At 38.7% G+C, this 15,709-nt stretch overlaps 1 protein-coding gene across 4 annotated transcripts in view; it reads right to left on the reverse strand.

Annotated features, from left to right (window-relative positions):
- The window catches only part of LOC111578637 (receptor-type tyrosine-protein phosphatase gamma-like), a 413,908-nt gene that overhangs the window by 147,511 nt on the left and 250,688 nt on the right, over positions 1-15,709 (reverse strand). For all 4 annotated transcript variants that reach the window (XR_008601705.1, XM_055010623.1, XM_055010621.1 and 1 more), the window contains exons 3-4: positions 13,574-13,756; positions 1,370-1,518 (exon numbers count right to left, since the gene is read on the reverse strand). Coding sequence is in view for 3 of the 4 variants with exons in the window: in XM_055010623.1 (XP_054866598.1) it covers positions 1,370-1,518; positions 13,574-13,756 (332 nt within the window). In the remaining variant the exon portion in view is untranslated. The remainder of the gene's footprint in view (positions 1-1,369; positions 1,519-13,573; positions 13,757-15,709) is intronic.

Raw genomic sequence — 15,709 nt, forward strand, 5'->3', positions numbered from 1 at the left:
TGCACAGTTTTTTGCCCTTTCACAAAAGTTAAAATGAAGAATCCCATTCTTTCAGAGAAAGTTTTTTGTGGGACATTGCTACAGTGACAATATATGACTATTGCAAATTAGTAGATCTAAATATATTCAACTTAAATTAATATTTTTTTTGTGCTGGGCAACGATTAAAATTTTTAATCCCAATTAATCGCATTGTTTTGCGTAAAATTATATCATCAATTCAAAAGTAGTGTATTCTACACTTTTATTTTTTAAGTACTGCTATTTGAACAAAAATGCAATCACATTTGGTTTGCAAACATTTTAAACAAATAAAGTTCAATAATAAGTCAATATAAAGTCTTGAAAAGTGGTCTATTATGTGATGGTTTGCCGGTACTAGGACTGTCGTAGCTAATGTGTCCACAGGTTGTCAGTTTCTTGCATCCCATTCATTGTCCATGTGAAATGCACCGCATTGCATGCTGGTTGCATTGCATGCTGGTTGCATTGCAGTGCATTCCAGTGCATCTCCTTGGAGCTCATTTGCATGAAGTAGACTTGAATTCTACTTTATGAAAGTTCAATGCGGGCAGCGGAGGTCCAATGCATCGTGAAATATTCGTTAAACGTCTAAATTAGCCATTACTGAACTAAAAAGATCACAGATTCAGTAACTGCATGGCTTATTTCTTGCCTCAAATGCTTTCAGAAACACTTTTTGTTGAAGTGCTCCTGTAATAAAAGAGAAAGTTTGCGGCCGAGCGTCAAACCATGTTGGTCTGACGTTTCTACCGGACTGAAGCTAAAGTGCTGTCATGTGACCAGCTAGTGGTCCACTACAGTGCGTCCTGTGCATCTTCTTCATGGCTGGCAAACAGACTTTAGGTTCATTACCGCCACCTACCGGGCTGGAGTGTTCATCAGAGTTACTAGGATGCCAGAAATTAGGGGACTGAGAAAGGTGCGATTAAATGCATTATTTCTTTAACGCATTATTTTTTTCTGTAATTAATTAATCAAAATTAATGTGTTAAAGTCGCAGCCCTAAGTTTTCAAGTGTGTGGTCAGTATAATGGTAAATGTCTGTTGGTTCTCCTGCCTGCTTCTCGAAACCCTAGATAATACACTGATTATGGATAAATACCTCTTACAACTAATGTTTTTAAAAAAAAAAAAAAAAACCCAAACATACTATACCTTTAACCATCTCACCTTATCCTTAAACAGTAAAATATGGCAAATCTACATGTCTCAGTCCAACAGCAACTGATTTTGGTTATGCAAATTACATTCATGCAGTTTTGTACACCTGTGTCACCCATATGAAAGGAACTTAGCTGTTTATTTTCAGATGGTTCATTCTCAAGGCTTGTTAGGCTGAACTTACCTCCACAGGGTAACGCCGACCATTGATACTGTGTTCAGAGCCCTCAGACCCATTGCTAGGACCCCAGTGAAACTCAACTTTTTCTGCCTTAAACCTCCCTGGTAGGCCTGCTCCACGGACAAAGTAGTCATCTTTCAACACAACGGCCACTGAAACAAAGACCAAAGAACAGAAAAAAACAGACAAAGTGAGTGGTCATACTTCAGTGAATATTTTTTTCAGCATACATGGTAATTATTCTTCTCAAAGAAGGAGAAAATTAATCTCTGTTGTTGATGTGAGGACAAATTTCAATGATTGCTTGAAACACAATCAAGATGTGTGTGAGGACATATACACAGCATTAATTTCTTTAGGGTTTGAAAAGACACAGACAAAAGTATATATTATGAAGACATGGTAAAGGTAGATCTGTGTTTATCTTTTAGATCGCTCTGAGGAAGAAGTGCTCACATTGAACCATTTCTGTCATTTTCGATCATGTCTAAGGCAATTTCTCAAATGAGTGGCTAATTTGCAAAGAAAAGATTTTCTCTTCAGCTTCTAAGAATTGCCCTTGTAAGGTCCTTACAAGGGCAATTCCATCGCATTTCGCTGAAATATTTTGAGAATTATGATGGGCCTTTATTTTCACATTCAAAAATTCTCTGAAAGGATTTCCTTGTTTCATTTATCAGTGCAGCACCTTCTTCCCCAACTTCATCAAACAATTATGTCACATATAAAGGAAGCACTTCGATGAATAGTGTTTCTACATTTCATTAAGACTATGGCCAAGATTCATGAGTTATCACGTACTAATATACTGATAAAACATGAGGAAGCACACTTTACATTCTCAGTGCTTATGAAACACTCAGTTCTTTGTTATACAGGAAAATTCGTAGGTGTCTTGAAGTCGTTTGTGAACAATTATCAATGTTTACGATTGTTTGTGATATTATACAACAGCAACTGACAGCCCTTTGAAGAGTGATAGAAAGGTAGGGAATGAGAACACCCACATATGCAAATACCCATTTATACAACTGAAAGAATGATGAATTAATACTAATTATAAGCTCAATTAAATAAAGTTACAGTAAAAACAAATGAGTACATGCTTGTGCAGGTTCTGTGAAATGTCAAAATTTTGAAATTGTGTCAACTCTCAATAATTACAATACTTTTAAGTTGACAAGTAGAATATTAGAATATTTTGAGATTTGTATTTTCAGTATAGTCCTTCTAAAGTGGAAAAAGCAAAAGCAAACAAAAGCTGACATTCATGACACACAAGGCAGTGATTTCCTAGCCTAACTGCATGGACATGGTTAGAAAATGACTCGGAGAACACCAAAAATTCTCAGTTTATGGACCCATGGGCTCTGTCTATTTGCATGTCTGTATAAATGCTTCATGGGGATAAGATTTGCCAGAGCAACTGGAAAATGTGACCATGAGGCTTCACAAAGATAAAGATCAAAGATAGAAAAACAGTCATAACACAGTTGCAGCTGAATCAGGAGGTATAGAATGAGTCGTTGTATCACTAATTAGAGTCATGTCCTAAAATGATTCCAAAACAGGGGTTCTTTAGAGTGACGGGTGTTATTAATTCTCTTTCAAATCTCAATCAGTCCAGTGTGACCAATCATGGAAGCTCCACCACCACCATGTCCGTCCATCGAAAAACCATCACCTTAAAATGTTGTCGCGCCTTCTGCTTATCTATATATAACCAGCCCTGGTTGTACACATAGCTTTCTCGCTTTCTTCTCCATAAGGATCATTTGAGGTCCTCAGCCATCATTACTCTGAATTGTTCCAGCCATCAGTCACTAAACCTGAATTTTCAGGTGTCTGAATTTACATTGGAAACTAGCACTGCAAGAGAAGCACTGTTTACTTTCACAGACAAATATGGTTGAGAAAACTGGTTTAAACTAACTAGAAATGTTACACTCAAAATGATCTCAGTTGCTTTCTTTCCACCAAACTGATATAAAAATGTATTTGCCAGTGATTATCCAAACCTCATTATACTCCAGTGATGAAGTAACTCCATGTCATGATCATTTCAGTTTTAAACCACTTACTTCAGTAAAAGTGCAAATTCTTCAATTCAAGGAGAAGGTGTTTATGACACACTCAGTAAACAGTTTTCTCCATGTGTCTTTCTGATTGTGAGGTCCAGTGTTTTACTGATCACAAGTGTAATCATGTAAAGAGAGAGTTAACCTTCTCTCACAATGCTGCTGGTTAAACCTAACAAGGCATCAGATTATTTGAGTATGGGTGTTAACATTTTGACAGTCAGTGTCAAATGTGAAGTAGTTTGGGTGAGTGGTGTAATACTGAGAAAGCTGAACGTAGCAGTACTGTTGGCTGAGCAAATGACCCCTCCAAATAATTATGTTTTGAATGGCCACAGTGGCTATAGTGTGAAACGAAACATTTTTTTTTTTTAAAGAGCACTTCCTCATTTAAGTAGAAACTATTTAGGGAACGTGTTTCTGAAATGGTAGTGACCGAAAGAACAAGACCACGGATACAAGCTGCCGAAATGAGCTTCCTCCGCAGGGTGGCTGGGCTCCGCCTTAGAGATAGGGTGAGAAGCTTGGACATCCGGAGGAAGCTCGGCGTAGAGCCGCTGCTCCTTCACGTCGAAAGGAGCCAGTTGAGGTGGTTTGGACATCTGATTTAGATGCCTTCGGGGAGACTTCCTTTGGAGGTTATCCGAACACGTCCGCCTGGGAGGAGACCCCGAGGTAGACCCAGAACTCACTGGAGGGATTATATATCTCATCTGGCCTGGGAACGCCTTGGGATCCCCCTGGATGAGCTGGGGGGAGGGACGTCTGGAATGACCTGCTTCGCCTGCTGCATCCGTAACCCGGCCCCAGATAAGCAGAAGAAAATGGATGGATGGATGGATGGATGTTTCTGAAATGTTTATTTAGCATTGAAGGTCAAGTAATAAACCCTTAGATCTTGACAGATGCCCTCTGCATCCAAATCCTAATCTCTTCTTCTTGGTTGAATTGTTCTCAGAATATTTATTTATTGCAACTTGCTTCACCTGTGTGTCCATCTCCAAATCCACTACTTTGGTTTCAGGTTATTATGAACTGATTATTGTATAGATACACTGAACTACCGGTCAAAAGTTTTTCCAGTTTTTTATTGGAAATTACGCATGTTAATGTCTCATTGTACTCTGAAATGAAAGCATAGAACAAATAAACAAATGACATTTAAAAAAGAATCAATTTAGAAACCAAAATGTATTTTAATCTTTTGACTCATCAAAGTAAGAGGGTTCTGCATGGCACTGCGGAATGCTGTGGTAGCCATTTTGGTTCAGGGTACCTCTCACTCGCCAACCCTGGATCCAGCAAAACAGCCCCAGACCATCATATTTCCTCTTCAAATTTTGATTCATCAGTCCATAATACCATCTTCCAGTCTTCAGTAGTCCATTGGTGGTGTTTTGTGGTCCAGTCCAGCCTCTTTTTCTTATTCTGATGTCTTAGCAACGACTTTCTTGCTGCAACTTGACCTGTCAAACCTGCAACTCCAAGTTTTCTCCTCACAGTTGAAACTGAGACTTCTTACTATGAACATTATTAAGCTGTGCTTGAAGCTGTTGTCTTGTGAGCTCCTATCACCAAGCTGTTGACTCTCACAAACTTGTCTTCTGTTTCTCTTGTGGCTTTGGGTCTTCCAGACCTCTTCCTGTCAGAGTTTCTCACAGTTTCTGAGTACCTTTTGATGGTGAAGAAAACTCTACTTACTGACACCTTGACTTTCTTTGCAATTTCTCTGTAGAAAATACCTACATACCTACCTAAGTGTTGTGATGATCTGTCTCTGTTCTATTGTTTATTGCCTTGCATTTATAAAAATCTAGCTGATCTTCTTCCACATAGTCAGCAACGAGTGAAGCTGGCCTGAACTGAACTGAACTGAACTTTCCTCACTATTCTTGTAGCAACACAGTACTTTCTGCAGTACAATACTGTTCAAATAATGCTCTAAAGGGCATGGTGCCACACTACTTTTATGTGGACAGAGGAGATTGTAAGTAATCAAGAAAAGTTTGGACACCTGTAGGATTTTGTAGCACGAACTTTCAAGGTATGATCAATCTCCATTGTTGGCAGTTCACCACTTACGTTTGTACCATTTCAAGCTATTCATTGGACTTGAACTACTTGAATTTCAATAAAAAACTGGAAAATTGGGGCGTTCTAAAACTTTTGACTGGTAGTGTATGTTAATGTATAAATATGTTAACATGGTGGGGGACCAAGACCAAGTAGGTTGCCATGTATGAACATTTCAGTGAAGAATATAATTACATTTACATCTATTAAAGGCACAAAACACATATTTTATTTGATATAAAGGTTGATATAAAATTCCTTTGTTCTGTTTAGATAAATAAAAAAAAAATACACGTGCTAGCATATATGGGCAATCCTTATAATGACCATGATAAAAGCTTGGAAGTAAAAGTAAAATGACCCTGAAAATAGCCCATATAAGCTGAAGCTGAGCTGAAGAACACTGCAGTTATGTCCCATAATTAAGTTTGTTCTAAAGGATGTGGGGGGTGTTCCAGCCTGCCTGCTTTAACAGTTCTATTACAACATTCAGCAGCATTTCAACCAGGTGATCCCTTCACAGACACAGACACAAACACTCATCTGTCATTTAGAAACGGTGCAGAAGCCATGCATAATTCATAGAAAATGCATGGACATTTGTCTTGTTAGCCATGCATTATGTAGCAGGGGAGAGCAGAAGCTGAGCACCATTTTGTTTCACAGCTGTTGTTTGTGTTAGCACTTTCACATGGTTCTTTACTTGATGCAGCACCCAAAATCCATTTCAATTATGCTTTGCTTTGTTTGTTTTTTAACCTTCTTTGTACTTGGCCATCATCATCTTGTATTTTTTCAGAGGGGGGCTTGTGGAGTGAAAAGTATCGCTCAAGGCCTGGGGACTCTGCATCAAACCTAACCCTAACCCATTAAACAGTGTCAGTATGGATAGTCCTCCATCTGAGGCTCATCAAGCCAGTCCACTCCTGCAAAAAATGGCAGTGACAGTATTGCCTGATTGAGGCACTTGCACAGAGATAAACAGATGTCTCACATCTAAACGACATTCTACCACTTGCTAATGATGCAGTGTCTGAGAGGGGAACAGGTCATTCACTCACTCTCTGTGTCCTCAATCAGTCACTGGAATTTGGAAACAAAACGGATGCAACAACAAGGCTGCAGAGAGGATTTAGCTTACCTGTCCTTAAGTAGTCACTCTGTGTGTGGTATTACTAGGACAGTCATTACCATTTTCAAATATGCAGCATTGTTGCATTGTTGCATTGCATGTGTTAAAGTTATCAGGACATTAAACTCAAGTCAGCTGATGTCTGAGTCACAGATTCAGGTACTTACAACTCTCAGATATTAGACTGGTGTATTTTAGACTTCAAACAGATCTGTTACTACCGTTACATTTTGCAATATTTAATATTGTTCTCACATAGTGGAAAGACTACACTCATCATAAAAGAGCATCATGGGAATGGGCTGGGATGGGAATCATTCAACAGGACATTACAGTGCTTTTTCACTCTGTTATGGGATTAGGATAAGAGTATGTTTGTGGAAGTGACTTGGGAAAGGAGAGACAATTCAGGCATGTCTCTCTCTCTTGCAGGCTGTTATGGCAATCATGTATTTAATCACTGCTTTTCCATTATTGAAGCCTTCACCACCATTTTCAACTTAGATTCAAATCAACTTTCAGACACCATATGACTTTAACCCCAGGAATCCATAAACAGCTGTAGGAGCCGTATCTTTTAATTTCCCTTGCTGTTTCCATTGTGTAGCTGTTTTGAACGTTATTTGACATTTGCCTGAGTGGGTAGCTCTATAATTAACATTCTAGCTGCAATGACAAATGGCACTGTTAACATGCACCGTTTAATAAACACCAAGTGCTACAGGGGATTTTAGAACTGAAAGTGAGCAGTTACAGTTGCAGAATTGCTGCAGTGAACATCAGTGATGTAGTTCATGACTACAGCATGTAATGCCATATAGAGAAAATATGTATTTTGAAATGGGTTGATGGATGTTTATGCAGAAACATTAGATAATCTAACTAATAATAGAACATCAAAATTATTAAATAAGATCACTGGAATAATTCTGCATCTTCCTGATGCATGGTCAAGGAAATTTCCAGGGTTAAGCAAGTCACTGTCTGTTTGGTTGTCCAGAAACACCTTTTGGTTGTCCTGTGAGTTGAGATACCCTTTGAAAGGTGCGTTTGCCTGCTCTGTAAGATATTAGAGTGGCACGTATAGATGTACAACAGGATCGAGGGGTGGTCCTGCTCTTGAACTTCAGCTAAAGATGCACAGTAATTAAATGGAAATTTTATCTCTATTTCATTACCAAGGACCACACCATCGATTTAGAGCTTGATTGCTTCTTGGATAACAATAAGCATGATTTTGGTGATGACTGAATTGAGCTGTTGGGAGGAGGGAAAGGCTTTGTTAGGGACCAACAGCGGCTTCCAAGCCAGCAGACCCCCCCAAAAAACCTCGCGTAAGAATCAAATGAAGACTGGGTGTAATGTAAGTCTAGAGGGTTGGAGCAGATGACAAGCTGATGCACTCAAGGCTCATGGCCTTGATTAGGTGATGTGGAACCACTCGGTTGGAAGCTGCATCAATACAGAAGGAGTGGCCAGAGGACAGGCTCGAATTCTGGAGGCTGTCAGGACTTGCTCGAAGTAAAAGAGGAATCAGGATAAGGTTGTGACTTGACATTGGCATTAAATTGCCCACTTGACTGATTTGGCTTTGTTTCAGTGAATAGACCAGGCAGTTTTTGGAGATGGAGGAAGGTTGGATACAGGATACAGTAAGGGTGTGGCAGGATGAAAGAAATAAAGACATCTTTGGAGATGAAAGAATCGTTTCAAATGTTTTATTTCTGTTACAAGTTTATTACAGTCACAATGATACTACTACTACTACTACTACTACTACTACTACTAATAATAATAATAATAATAATAATAAGAAGAAGAAGAATAGCAATAAAATTAGGGCATAAAATGACCCATTGAGGATGCCTTTTTTGCTTTTTCTTTTCACCCTTGTTCTCCTTGAGAAGGCCCCTCCTCCTCCTGCTCCTCTTCCAGCAGCAGCCCCCAGCAGGGTGACTTTCTTCTCCCCCTCTCCTCAGGCGGTGTGGTAAACCCCTCCATCTCTTCTTCTTCTTCTTGACAAGGTCCTTCAATTCTGAGCCTGCGATATTGCTGTGAGCTTGAGGATTACTCACTGAAGACAATAGGACGTTGAGTTCCTTGAGAGTGTTTAAAAATCTCATCCGGCCCTTGGGCGTTAGGCTCTGTGTCTTTTTGTAGGAGACCGACAGATGTTTAAACAAGTTGACGAAAAGTACTGCATATTCTCTCTCTGACTGCTGACAAAAGCAGCTGAAGTGTATTGGGCAATATCATCTGCTCATATTCAGCCCAATGGTTCAGAACTCATTGGACAACACTTCACAGTGCAGATGGACACTGACCTGTCGCCTACTACCAGAGCAACCAAGGAGTTTTTAAAGCAAAGAAGTGAAATGTTCTGCAATGGCCAAGTCAATCACCTGACTTGAATCCAGTTGAGCATGCATTTCACTTGCTGAAGACAAAACTGAAGGGAAGATGCCACAAGAACAAGCAGGAGGTGAAGACAGCAGCAGTAGAGGCCTGGCAGAGACCCAGCGTCTGGTGATGTCTATGGGTTCCAGACTTCAGGCTGTCATTGACTGCAAAGGATTTGCAAACCAGATATTAAAAATGACAATTTGATAGTCTGTCCAATTAGTTTTAGTCCCTTAAAAAGGTGGAGGGCACCTATAAAATGTGTTGTAATTCCTACACCATTCATCTGATTTGGATGTAAATACCCTCATTTCAGTTGCTGCTTCACTGTGGTGGTGTACAGAGATTTAATGCTGGAAATTGTGTCAATGATGTATGTCAGGAAGGGGAGTGATTGAGGTGTGGTCCTACTCCCTAACTTCAGCAGATTTTATGTCCATTCATGGCTGGTTTATCCCATATACTTTGATTGATAATGATTTACCTAAAATAGTTAATATATCCTGTTGGTATTGGTATTTTCAGAGAGCTATTCTGATGCATTAGTGATATTACTGTTCTGTTGTTTTCTTTTCATGCCATCTTTCAGGAGTTTTTGCTATTTGTGACAATAATGAAATTATATGTGGCTTCAAAAAATCTTTTTTTAATCAGAAGAATGTATTAAGAAACTAATGTCTTTCTTTAAAAAAATGTTTTTTCAATAAATACTACTCATTTCATAATTACATCATACACAATGTCAGAGTACCATATTCTTCTGGCAGCTCTGTACTCTCAGATGTATGTTGCTTTGGATAAAAGCGTCTGCTAAATGAAATTGTAGAATTATAGAATTGGTAGCCAGGTTATTGTCCTGTCATGAGAGCAGATTTGAATATTCATGTTGACAGTAAGACAGACGGATAAGAAGCAGAACAACAGAAACATTCCAAAGTAACACAAAGAGAATCCAGGGACTCTTTCTCGGAGCAAAGAAACCACTTGAGAAGACAGCTAACCTAAAAGTTTCCCCCAAATGGAGCACCTGCAGATCAGATGTTTACTGCAGAATGACCACTCATAGCCCTCTTGGAGACAATGGAATGTCTTCTACCTCCACAGGAACCTGGTAATAGTCATAAAGTGTGAATTGTGAAGATAACCACACCTCTAGAGAACAGAAGGTTACATTCCTCACTGTGACCTCCTGACCTTCTTTTCCTCCTAACACACAGAACTTTCTCTTTAACAATTAACTGAACAGTTTTAAAATCTGAAAATTAAGGAAATATAGCATCACTGGAGTGCTGATCCCAACATCTGGACTCAATCTGTGACACCAGGTTTCAAAGGACCAGTATCAAAGAATTTGAAATGTTTGTGGAGAAGCACCTATGATACACAAACACCCCCTTCTCTCTGTCACTGAGAGACTCTTATTCCAAGTATATACTGTATATAGACATCTTAAATCTTATTTTTCTTGCTGTTGAATGCATATGCTTTTGTTCTTCATTATATAAATACTTTACTTTCATGTACCCTGAAATTCCACAGTTTGTATGCATGCATAATGGTACGAGATAACATGTTTGATATTGTTTTTATCACCTATTCAGTGGTATTTCAGATCTGAGATTATCATAGATATTTAACAACTGCATTTTACATTTAAGAAATTAACTAAAAGTAAGTTCGAAAGGTATTTGGCCTCTGACCTCTCCTGGACAGTGGAGCTCAACACCACACCTCAAGAGGAACACATCCATGATCGGTTAGAGCCTGAATTGAATTTGGCTCCAAAACTTTCTGTATAAAAGAAAGTCATTGGAATGCAGCTTCAGTATGTAAATGTAATAGCTAAATAGCCAAATTTAGGAATTATAACTGGTTTCTTGATTCCAAAGTGATTCTCAGTTGATCACTGCTGTTCCAGTGAAATCACTGTTAATTAGTTTTGTTTATCTGCATTCAATCATTCACTGTCTGTTGTTTGTTATGTTTTATTGTTTGTCTGTAGCAGTAGTAAATAAATGTTTTATCTATAACTATTGTTGGTGTTGTTGTTTGGAAACTGGAGGTCAATAAAATTAGAGTTTATGACTTCTGATTATAAGACTGATCAATAGAAGTGGATTTGATAATTTATCAATATTCAGTCTAAAACATGATCAATTTCCAGATTATGTCAGGTGGTGCCCTAATTGTAAATGAGTGTAAAATGTTTTTACATTAAGTGTAATTTAAGTTATTAAAGTGCTATTACTTTACACTCTCTATATAAGGTTCATAGCATAAGATTACTTTTTCTTCTTAGTTAAACTACAGTACACCAATAGACAAATTATCAGTTTACTAAAATGTCCCAATAAGCAGATATTGAGATGTAAAACATTCCTCTGTGAAACACACAGTTGTACTTTTAGCACCGCTCAGAATGCTGTCGACAGCAGGGGCAACCACCTGGCCTATGCCTTTCAAAAGCCTTTCAGCTACATTTCTTTACTGAGGAGGAAAGAATCATTCATCTTAGTGACAATCTGGAATTGTGAAAAATACCTGTGGCTGACGAGGAGGATCCTCAAAATGCCAACAGTGCCGAATGCAAATGTCTCAGTGCTGAATCCTACAGGCAGTGATACCTGCCATGGTACTAGCATACGGATCAGCATGTCTAACTGAAAATGGGATCTGTACTCTTCATCATAAATCACTTGCTACACATTGCACCTGTCTTGTTTTATAATCAGCAAAGCAACAGATGTTTGACATGCAGACACCTGCCAATGAGCTGGGGTTATTAGAGGTCGCACATTTCAGATGTTCACTCCGTTTACACAGAGGTCTGTCACAGGAGGCAGTTAAAGAGCACTGGTACGCTCATTTCCAAGTCCATATTTTCTTTTTGGAAGCCCACATAACTTGACACGTTTACAGTTCAAAAATCTCCTCAGGTATCTCATGTTGGTTCTTCATGCAGATCCTCAATTCATCCTCTGCCTGAATGAGCCATTTTAACCTTTTTCTCATGAAGCATCCCCTCCCAAAAAGTCCACTTTCTTCTAACTGGCCAGCTTCAGGAAGCGTGCACCCATGCTTTTGAGCCCTGCCACCTGTAGTTTGTGGATGTGCTGTTCCAGGAGCACAAGGTTACACACAAATCTGTAGTATCAGCTCTTCACAAAAGTGGGGGAAAAAAACTGTTGGAAATCTAGTGTTGAGAGCAGTCTGAAGGGGCTACCTTTACATATGTTTACTTCATTTTTCAAACATTTGACCACATCTCAGCTTTGGAGCCTCAATGGACACTCTTTGTGTCCCCATTCCCAATCCTTCTTCTTGGTTTGATTGCTCTCTAAGTACTTACTGCAGGGAGGAGTGATGAGTACCAAATGAAACTGCATGGCTTGATCTTTCCAAAATGTCAGTTGCTTTTCTTTGCATCAAATTGTTAGTGAGATAAAATAACTTTAATGTTTTGATTGTACACTATTTGCATAATATTAGCTACTGAACTGGTCCAGCTGACATGGCAAGATAAACACAAAAATGCAAGTTGGACCAGGATGAACAACTGGTTTTTATGTGTGAAGAAAGAGGGCAGACTATGACAAGTGACAAAAAACATGAATTAAGGCAAGTTCATCATTTATACAGGATAGACTGTAAGTAGCCAAGTTTGGCTATTTTCATAGAGAGTGTTTGCTCTTCTTATTTATTTGAGTCAATGTTTTAAATGATAAACACATTAGCAAACTAACAAAACACTGACCATCACAATCTAGTTTCTGACGGGGCAAGATATAGATGGTGGTGGAGATGGTGGTGGTTCAACCCCCATCCCCTTTACATGCTGAGGTGTCCTTAGACAAGACACTGAACCCTAAGTTACTCTTGATGGCAGGCAAACACCTTGCATCAAAGCCCTTTTGCCACTGGTGGGTGAATGTATACGCTACCGTTCAAAAGTCTGGGGTCACCCAGACAATTTCATGTTTTCCTTTTATTCATGTGCTAGACTAAGCACGATTTCTAACCACCAATTAGCCCTTCAACACAATTAGCTAGCACAATGTACCATCTACCATGGAGATATTCCATTAAAAATCATCTGTTTCCAGGTAGAATCGTCATTTACCACTTTAACAATGTCTAGATTGTATTTCTGATTAATTCGTTATCTTCATTGAAAAAAAATTCTTTTCTTTCAAAAATAAGGATATTTCTAAGTGACCCCAAATTTTTTGAACAGTATTGCATGTAAATTGGTGATAGAGATACATTGTAAAATGCTTTGAGTATTTTACAATGGGAGAAAGGCACTATATCAGGACAGACCATTTACCCTTTCTAGAAAAATGTCAAATAATGGGAAAAAAATGAGACTTCAAAGGTGTTTCAAATGCTTGACAAATCATGTTGACATCATTTTTACCTGTTAGTCTTTTCTTAACATCCATTTTCAACATTTAGTTGAGCCTTTCATGATTCGGGAACCAGAGGAAATTTAATTTGCATTTGCAGCTTGTGTTGTTACTGTACCTGTTTTGCCAGTATTCTTCATAGATGTCTTATTAGAGGATTCAGCGTCAAAGCCCTCAAGTGTCAGTTCCTGAAACTCTGTGGATACTTTGGTATCCTGGTCCACAATGTTGATTGGTGACTGGTTTTTCTCTCTACACTCAGGATAGGAAGATGTCCAGCCCTCATCTGGTCCATATATGCCTGAGGAAGATAAAAATGGAACAGGATCTCATCATTAGAAGGACACAGTGATGTGAAAGAGATACTAAAGAAAAAAAAAACATTTCAGAGCCTTCTCATGTCCTCTGGCAGCTGCTAGTAAGCACTGGTAAGTTATTTGAATCCCTGGAAACACATTGCTTATACAGTGACCACAGTGAGCCTTGAAACGAACCACCTGCTAAAAATTTTCATGAATTGTATTATTATTATTATTATTATTATTGTATGTCCATAGTGTGTCCCTAAGTACCCTTTTGCAATATATATATATATATATATATATATATATTGCACTGTAAACCTCCTTCTCAACCTGACAGCGGAACTCTAAAACACCAAATATGAGTCAGGAGGAAGTCACTGTCTGCATGTATGTGTGTGCATGGAGGGACATTCACTGAAGGTAATGCCCTGAGTGAAAGCCTAAGGCTGTTAACACCTCAGTGTTTACTCAAAGAGAAGGACTGTAGCTGCTGGGGACACTGGTAGACTGTTGCCTAAGACCCCACAAATTCCACCTCTGGTCACAGTAATGTTGGTGCTGATGTGAATACAATAGTAATTTTAGCATAAAATGTATGTATAAAATAGCATGTTTTTCATGATCTTTTTATGTGGGTGTAACAGAGTTAAATATGCATTTTAGCTTAGCTGGCTGAGCCGGCAACCCATAAACATGCTCTATAGTTCCCGATGCAGCAGCCATGGGTTTGAATCCAGCCCACATTTCCTGTCTCTCTCTCCACTGTTCTCTACATAATAAAGGCCAAAAAAATTACTTAAAAAATGCATTTCATTAATTATTATTTTCAATTCATATTAGTTTATATTGGAGTGTATCCCAGCTGACTTAAGGTGAAGGAAGGGAACACCCTGCACAGGTCACCAGTCTATTACAGGGCTACATAGAGAGACAAACAACCACACTCAGATTCACGCCTATGAACACTTCAGATTCACCAGTTAACCTCAGCATGTTATTGGACTGTGGGAGGAAGCTGGAGTAACTGGAGAAAACCCACGCAGGGAGAACATGCAAACTCTATGCAAAACGATACCAGGCCAGGACGTGAACCGGGGATCTTCTGACTGTGAGGCAATGGTGCTAAGCACTGAATCACTGTGCAGTCCTGATATTAATATGTAATTCCAAAAAATAAAAGTTGAAAAAAAAACTGATAGAACAGAGTAAAACAAAATCAATAATAAGGGTGAAAAATCTGCTGGTTTAAGGTGGTTTAACATGTGACCACACATAACATCACTCACTACTAGTGGTTGTAGTCAGAAATGTGTTTTGTTGCCAAGTATCACAGTGTACTTAAACACCTCAGTACACATTCAATCAAGGTTTAATGTTAATCTTAAGTATGTTATATTTAATACGTTATCTTTTGTCAGTGTACTCTTCAACATTTGGGTTGCTGTGCTCACTGCTGCTATGACCCAGTTTAATCTTATCTCAACAGTGCACTCAACTTACTCTATGCAAACCACAAGTCCACTGCTACACATCCCTGCATGTGGCCAACAACAAAGAGATATCCAGAGACTGTTTTCTCTGAATTAATGAGATGAGGCAGACTTTCACATGTCATGTCAAAGTCTGATGCTGTTCATTGGATTTTGCTCAAGCTGATGTACTATTCCTGCATTTCTGTTTTTTATGTGCCCACATATTTATACCTTCCTCAGCACTGCACTCATGAAAAATTGAGATAATAGGCTACAAATCCCTTATTAATTGTTCTACAAGCAGCTTTACATGAAGACTTTTTTCAGAACTACTTTGCTTGAATGGCATTTCCCCATCTAAGCAGCATTGTGAGCTGCACTGAACTGTATACTCTGTCATTTCAAAATGATTGATCTGTACAATGTGGAGGACAGCATGAGGCATTAGCAGCACTCACGGAGACATAACTTAAAGTC

The sequence above is a fragment of the Amphiprion ocellaris genome, chromosome 5 (genome assembly GCF_022539595.1).
Source record: "Amphiprion ocellaris isolate individual 3 ecotype Okinawa chromosome 5, ASM2253959v1, whole genome shotgun sequence".
Taxonomy (NCBI): domain Eukaryota; kingdom Metazoa; phylum Chordata; class Actinopteri; family Pomacentridae; genus Amphiprion; species Amphiprion ocellaris.